The following is a 7535-nucleotide window of genomic DNA, read 5'->3' on the forward strand; positions in this document are numbered from 1 at the left end:
AGGTTTGGAGTACAGTGCGTAACTGGGAAGGTTCACTAATCGTGGAATAAGCAGTCTTTACTTCCATTAAGGGCTTGACTAAAAGGTGACACACACGATATTTGGATGACATATTCTGTGTTCAGACTACTTCAGAAAACCCCAGTCACACTCATCCAAGTCTCATGCACTTACAGTCCCTTAACCAGAGCCAGGCACAACCGCTGGCTCTGTACCACCTGCCATCATTTATTCAGCCTCACCGAGGAAAGGGGCGATAAAGGTGAAGAATTAGTTCCACAAATCATCAGTAAAATCTGTGAAATCAGCATTTTTTTTCCTTCCAAAGATTTTTTTTCTTTTGGGGGTACCCTCGAAAGGTGAACACCGGTACTGTCACTTTAAGAACTTTAAAAAATGCTTAAATGAAAAGCTGTTTGGCACGAAAAGCCCTATGGCCTGATGTCTTTAAAATCGTTAAAAACGTTGTTCTCTCCGCGCCTCCTTTTGCGTTGTATGCGCCGAATTCTTACTCTCATACTCACTTTCTGCAGTTTCTTACATTTTCCAGATTGGCTCATAAATGTGCGCCAGAACTTATATTTTCAAAGCAGGAGTGCTCTCCCGAGCTATGAAACTTGACTGGGCTAAAATGGGTTTGGTAGTTTCCACTCTCTCCCTGCCATTCACAGTTTGTGCAGTGACAAGCTGTGCGTAAAGGCCGATCTGAGGCCCTGTTTTCTTATAAACTTCCCACCGAAAAAGCTCATCAGCTGCACCTGAAATAACTCGAGGCGTGCTGCGTCTGCTACATCCTCTTCCCTGGATTGTTTTGACTGCACGGTGGAGGGCAAACGTTAAATGTCATTTCTAAATTTAACCCGGAAAAGTGTCACTCGAAAACATCATGATAGCGGGCAGTCAGGGTCATCGGCCCTTCCGCCCGCATGAATCAAGACTAAATGAATGCGAACTTCAGAAGCCATTGTTTCAACACATGCAAGAGAAACATGCAATCGGAGTCTTTGAGGAAGGAGGAGGGGGACCCGAAAACAGAATCAAGACAAGACAGTATCAGAGGAGAAGAAAGTGAAGGGCAGTTCATTTAAACTCAAAATGCAGACAGCGCAGACAGTCACACTTAGAAAAACAGTATTATCAGATCAGAGATACTAAAAATCGGTTTGTTCGTTTGTTGTTGTTTGTTTGTTTGGGTTGTTTTGTTTTGTTTCTTTTTTTTTATTTTTTTTGGGGGGGCGGGGACCAAGCGCAGGATCATTTGTAAGCAAAGTCCCTGATTATAAAATCTTATTGGCCGGTGCCCAGCGTGTGTGCATCTTGAGGGGCCTTGCGGATGAAGTATCGCCTCTGAAGTTAATTGTGTTTTCGTTTTAGAGGGGAATAGATTTCCTCTGTTTATTATGAGCATGGGGACGGATTTGCGTCACCGTGCAACTTGCAGGTCGAGATAAAGTTGCACAAATATTGAAAAAGGGAAGTTCTAACAGTCATTATAAAGTTTCCCCCCCTCAGCTCCGGAAGAAATAAGGATTTCTGCTGTATCCTAAAATACTAAAACATGTTCTATTTTGGGGGCAAATCTAGCAGGCATATCCGCTCATTTAACACGAATCACAGCCCATCAAAAACAGGATGAGATGGAGCTAATAGAGACTCTCCTGGGCCCGGGGTTTTAACAGTTGACAGTTCATTATTAAATAGTGATTTTCGCATCACTGCGTGTTGCCCGTCTTTCGTTTTCATTGCAAACTTGTTTTGTTTAAAAAAAGAAGACAAAAAACAGACCTATATTTAAAGTCCGCGTCAATTTCCACGAAGAAGAATCGAAATTAACGTGACAGTCCCTGTGCGTAATGACTGTTTTTGTATGTGGTGATATGAGTGAGGAGGATGTTCTCTTTAAGTGATCAATCCATCATCTCAGGATCAAAATTGCTCCAACGAGCCCCGGTCATGTGTGTGTGTGTGTGTGTGTGTTGTGTTCTGTGTGTTTGTGTGTGTAGTTGTGTGTGTGTGTGTGTGTGTGTGTGTCATGTGTGGTGTGTGTGTGTGTGTGTGTGTGTGAAAGAGAGAGAGACTATGTTACACATCATCCTCATTTACAAGGGCGTGATGTGAGCAAATGCAAAACATCCATTGGCTCCGACAGCGACCAATCAGTGTCAGCGGAGAAACTTCAGAGTGGAACTGCAGGGTTAGGATTTCAGAGTTGAGAGAGCGATTTGGCACTTACACAAAGAGCACGATCATCTGTCCTCCTCCTAAAACGCTACCCGTGCTTTTTTACATGCCTGTCCTTTTATACCCACTTCTGAGCAACAGCGCGACGCATTAGAAGCTCCGGGATGTACACGGCCGGGCTCAATCCGTTTTATGCATCAAACTTCAGCCTCTGGTCCGCGTACTGCGCGGGGGGCTTCGCTGTGGATACCATGAAGAAACCCTCGTTTTGCATCGCAGACATTTTGCAGGCTGGAGATGCGGAGAACATCTCAGGATCGTCGGCCCTCATGGTGCACATGGGACACCACCACCATCGCGCACAGCAGGGGCACTCGGGCAACTCTCCGCTGCGCCCTTCTCCCGTTGCGCCGGAGCCGTACGGTGCCAGGGTGAATCCGGCGTCACCCTACCACAGACACGGACTACAACTAACATCAGTACCCAGAACGGCATTTAACTCCCAACAAGTCCCCCCGCCTTCAAGCAAAGACCTCAAATTTGGAATTGATCGGATACTGTCAACAGACTTTGATCCAAAATGCAAAGAAAAGTCGTCACTAAGAGGTGAGCGGAGAGGTTTTTATCCCACTCAAGTTACATTTTAGAGGCGGTTAAACAACAAAACAGGGGTGTGTTTATTACCTTAGATATTTCTATCATACCACATAGCTGTACAAGAAGACAACACAAAATCACATCCAAAGCTTAGAAACTGAAACCAGAAGCAACCTGCTCCACTTTATAGCACTGACAGATTGGTGACAGAGTCCGGGCGCACATAGTCTCGCATTAACGAGTCCTGTGGGGAAATCTCCTCTCTTGCCCCCCCTAACAAGAGGTCAGAGGTCAGGATCAGCTTCAAACTTCAACAACGCAGCTGGAAGATTGTTACGCAGTACTTTAACCAAATCAAAACCGGGTTATAAAGTCAGAAAGGTCCCCCCCATCCCCCCAAACTTTATTTTAAACTTGACAATGTTTGCCCCCAGCAGAAAAGAGCGGAGGTGTAAGTGTGTGTCTCTGCGATAATTGTGTGCTGACTGAAGCCCCTCATCTCTCGCTCTCTATAACAGATCTCGCATCCATCGTTAGCTCGAACCGTCAGTCAGGCATCCACGTCCCCGTTCAGCCTTCAGCCAGCCAGTTCTTCTCCTCCATAGACCACGGGATGAGCGACGCGTCCTCCATGATGAGTTCACTAGGCAGCAGCAGCAGCAGACAATCAGGCCAGCATCAGTTTCAGGACACCTTCCCAGGTAGACATCACACTATAGGACTGTAGCAGACGGAAAAAAATCTAATATCTTTTTTAATGTGTGACACACCTGCTGAGAATGTCCACTATGGCTGTTGGAGTCTATTTTTTTTAACCTCATCGTGTTTTCTTTTGTCCTTTTCTTTCTTTTTTCTCCATTTAGGTCCATACGCTGTCCTCACAAAAGACACGATGCCTCAGACGTACAAGAGGAAAAGGTCATGGTCCAGAGCAGTGTTTTCAAACCTGCAGAGGAAAGGACTGGAGAAAAGATTTGAAATACAGAAGTACGTCACCAAGCCAGACAGAAAGCAGCTGGCTGCCATGCTGGGACTGACAGACGCTCAGGTAAGATGCAGTGTTTACTCAGGAGGATGGGGCCTGCACTGGCCTGTTTTAGTCATTGTTTTCTTCTTCTTCTTCTTCTTCTTCTTCTTCTTCTTCTTCTTCTTCTTCTTCTTCTTCTTCTTATTATTATTATTATTATTATTATTATTATTATTATTATTATTATTATTATTATTATTACTATTATCTCAGAGACAGATTTTGCAGATTAGTAATTTATTTTATTTATTTTATCAACAGCTCACGTAAACCCGCTTTCATATATTTATTTTACATAACCTAAGGTATCTTTTAAAGTAGATCCAGGAGAAGTCAAGGCAACAAGACATGAGGCATTTTAAATACACTCGAGTTATGAACCCATTTACCCCCATAAAATTGCCCAGTCAAAGTTTATGTTTAGCCTAATTCCCCTGCTCTAAAAGCTGACCTCTCTGCCCTCTAAATCATTGCACACACTGTAAAATACCCACAGTGTGCTTGTTTCTCATACTTCACTGTAAGATAGTTAACCCAGCTGTTGCCAAACTCAGCGTCCTCACTTGCAGCCAGTGAAGAGGTCAGATGATTTTTGTGCCTCCCCACATTTGTAATTCTCCAAAAAGGTTGTTTTCAATCTTTTTTCTTCTTCATTTTTCTGTCTTTTTTTGGGCTCGTTTATATAAAGAACAAAGAAAAAAAAGGAAATGAGTAACAAAGCTGAAATCCTAACAGGCTTTTACCTCCACCTCAGGCAGCATTGTGACTGTATGGTGCAATGTGATTGGCTAAGAGGCCTTCTGCCATGTGTCAGATCTCACCCTATATTGGGCAACCTTTCGCCACGTTTCTTTTGTGTTTGCATTTCTTCACTTAGCGTCATTTAATCTCACCAAGCAACATTAATGCTAATAACTAAAATAGAAAGAGATTCTCATATTTAATTAATCATATATTTTTATTATGTCACATTTGAGGATATATTTTATATGAGGGTTCCAACTTCTTGTCATCTGCAGAGGTTTTATAGCTTTTGCTTTTGCATTTGCATTTGTGGTGTTTATTGCTTTTGGACTGCTCCTTTGTACCAGTGGGATTCACCTGGTAAAGTGAAATGTTCCTGGGCAGTGGTTTGCCTTGAATTGTGTCGACTATTTTTCATTTTTAACAAGAGAGGAAAGAAAGAAAATATTGGGATTTTTTTTTCCTTGAACAAAAACTGTTTAACCCTTGAAATGCTGCTCCAGTTTGTGTGAAGGTTTAGGGGTTGTTTAGGGGAAGGGGAGTACAAGAATTTAACGCTTCCTGACTTAAATGTTTGCTTTCAGGTGAAGGTTTGGTTTCAGAACAGACGCATGAAGTGGAGACACTCCAAAGAAGCGCAGGCCCAGAAGGACAAGGAGAAGGACGAGAAGGGCGAGAAGAGTCTGTCTGAGTCCGGCGGCAGGGAGCCCAAAGAGCCGCTGGAGTCTGAGTGTGAGAGCGAAGGCGGGAGCGATTGTGAATCCGACGAGGCCGGGGAGGAAAGCGCTGATGGACACTTGGACATTTCTGAGCACAATAAGCCCAGCGTGATCATGAGCGGGAGCGCGCCGGCGAGCAGCACAGAGACGGTGGCCACAGTCACAGACACAGCGGCATCACAGGTGCTAATATGAGGACGTATTTAGGTCACGAACAATCATTAGAAGAATGAGAATTTATTAAAAAAAACAAAAAATCTGACAGAAGAACGACAGTATGTTCAGACGCCGGGGAAGCAGTATCACTTCCCGCTGCTGTGGTGGAGAAGTTAAGCTTGAAAGGTCGGTTTAATTCCTGGAAACACGTGACGCAAATAGACAGCTTTATTGCAAAATACACCCAGCATGCTGCAGATTATGGTGTGAATTTTACTAAATTTGATCTCTGTTTTGGCCTTATAATAAAACCACAGTGCACGTAAAGTTTAAAGAAAAAAGAAAAGAAATAAAAGGCAGACTTCCGGCCTCCTCCAGTGTCTGCTTACTGTCGTTTTCCTCTCAAGAGCTTCTGTGTGCATGATGTTTTCCTCATGCGAAGGAAATACGGGGTTGTGAATTTTATTTTGAGGTTATGAACCACTCGTTTCACGTTATGAATGAGATATCAGGAACATCCACGCCGTGTTCATGTTAATAATATATATATATATATATTATATATACTATATATATAATATATATATATATATTATAGATATAATAGTATATATATTATATATATATATATATATATAATAAATATGCTATTTTGTTAATCATTTGCACTGAAAATGTTGTAAATAAAATGTTTTCTTACCTTGAAAATCGTATTATTATTATTACGTTAATAGCCACACTATTAACAAAGATATTCTGTGCGATGCATGCTTGGCTGTTTGCTTGTAAACAGTGCAACTAGAAGATTCAACTAACACAAACAGCAATACATTTCAGAAAAATAATGTAGGTAACTTTTGTTACATTTATTTTTTTATTTTCATGAAGGTTAATAGCAGCTGCTGTCCAAAAGAATAATCTGCGAAAATAAAAGACGATTAATATCAATATGTAGCTAATTTTTTATTATTATTTGGAAACACCAAACGAACTTATCATTGTTTAAACATTTTAAATGCAACATTAGTTTTAAAACATAATAATTTGTAAATCTACCGTAAATAAATGTTTGCCCTCGTGGAAGCGCATTTCTGTCCTCTGGACGCTGTTAATTCAGGCAGTGCCGAAAACGGGGGAGACACCCAGAGGATAATTTACAGTTTGTATACAGTTACTGGCTCCAGATAGCAGCGAGGACCCGGATTAGTATATTTTATGCATCCTGACAGATACAATCAACATCTATTCATAATCTCCCATCTGAAGTCACTATTCACACCAAATACAAATAAACGATGCCGCTCATAATCCAGCATCAAATGATATGTCAGTGACCCAGTGAAATGTCCCAGTTAGCCAATCACGAAGGCAACAGGGAAAAAAAAATCAACATTGTTGCAGCTATATACAGAAAGCTGCACGTGCAGGGCAATGAAGTGAGCTAAAGGATGTTTAATAGCATGATGTCATGACACACTCCCCACTTTTACATGTCTATTATGTCTATCTGTGTCTGTAGGAGTAATTCTGTTTTATAAGGCACTCGTAAATCTTGACTAAAATGCAGTGACATCTCCTCAAACTCTTCATTCCTCATACTGCAGTTTTAAATACAATGTAAGTGTCATAACAAAGATCAATATTCATTTCTGAGTGGTCATCATAGCTGTCAGAGTCACGTAAAGCACTCTGTTACGAAAAAAGAAAACCCAAAAAACAATTGATGACTTCTCCAGAAAATTCCTCCTGTGTAAGTGTTTTCCAGGCCAGCTGCAGGCCAGCGTAATGGTTGTGTAAGATGACAGTTTGAGTCACACTGTTGTTTATTAATGTGAGTATAAATATATTTAAGAGCTCCAGTGTCGTGCGTCTTGTACAGCAAGGATAATTTTTGCATTAATCTGAAGCAACCTGCCTCGGCTAGAAGGTCTGTTGATGGAAAATAAGCCTGAAGGAACTTTATGGGAAAACAAGCTAATAAATAAGCTTTGTACTGTTTTACAATGTTTCCTAAACTCCTAAACACCAGCACTGGAAGATGTATGAGGATTTATTGGAGTTAGTGCCACACAGTACTCTTGGGCAATGGGCATCCAGGATTTCACGAAAAC

General features: G+C 41.6%; 1 protein-coding gene across 2 annotated transcripts; it reads left to right on the top strand.

Moving 5' to 3' along the window:
• Positions 1–2149: 2149 nt before the first annotated feature.
• hlx1 (H2.0-like homeo box 1 (Drosophila)) lies at positions 2150–5950 on the top strand. 2 transcript variants are annotated; one of them, XM_005921535.3, is made up of 4 exons: positions 2150–2787; positions 3297–3479; positions 3642–3826; positions 5134–5950. In XM_005921535.3, the coding sequence occupies exons 1-4, from the start codon at positions 2346–2348 to the stop codon at positions 5461–5463; spliced, it is 1140 nt and encodes a 379-aa protein (XP_005921597.1). In that variant the 5' UTR covers positions 2150–2345; the 3' UTR covers positions 5464–5950. The 2 variants fall into 2 exon arrangements, with proteins under 2 accessions (XP_005921597.1, XP_005921598.1); XM_005921536.3 differs by lacking the exon at positions 3297–3479.
• The last annotated feature ends 1585 nt before the right edge of the window (positions 5951–7535 follow it).

The sequence above is a fragment of the Haplochromis burtoni genome, unplaced genomic scaffold (assembly GCF_018398535.1).
Source record: "Haplochromis burtoni strain Fernald_Lab_line unplaced genomic scaffold, NCSU_Asbu1 Contig_47, whole genome shotgun sequence".
NCBI classification, from domain to species: domain Eukaryota; kingdom Metazoa; phylum Chordata; class Actinopteri; order Cichliformes; family Cichlidae; genus Haplochromis; species Haplochromis burtoni.

Coding starts and splice junctions, on each gene's coding strand:
- hlx1 (XM_005921535.3), top strand. CDS start 2,346: ATGTACACGGCCGGGCTCAATCCGTTTTATGCATCAAACTTCAGCCTC. Junction 2,788..3,296: donor AGAAAAGTCGTCACTAAGAG/GTGAGCGGAGAG, acceptor TCTCTATAACAG/ATCTCGCATCCATCGTTAGC. Junction 3,827..5,133: donor TGGGACTGACAGACGCTCAG/GTAAGATGCAGT, acceptor GTTTGCTTTCAG/GTGAAGGTTTGGTTTCAGAA.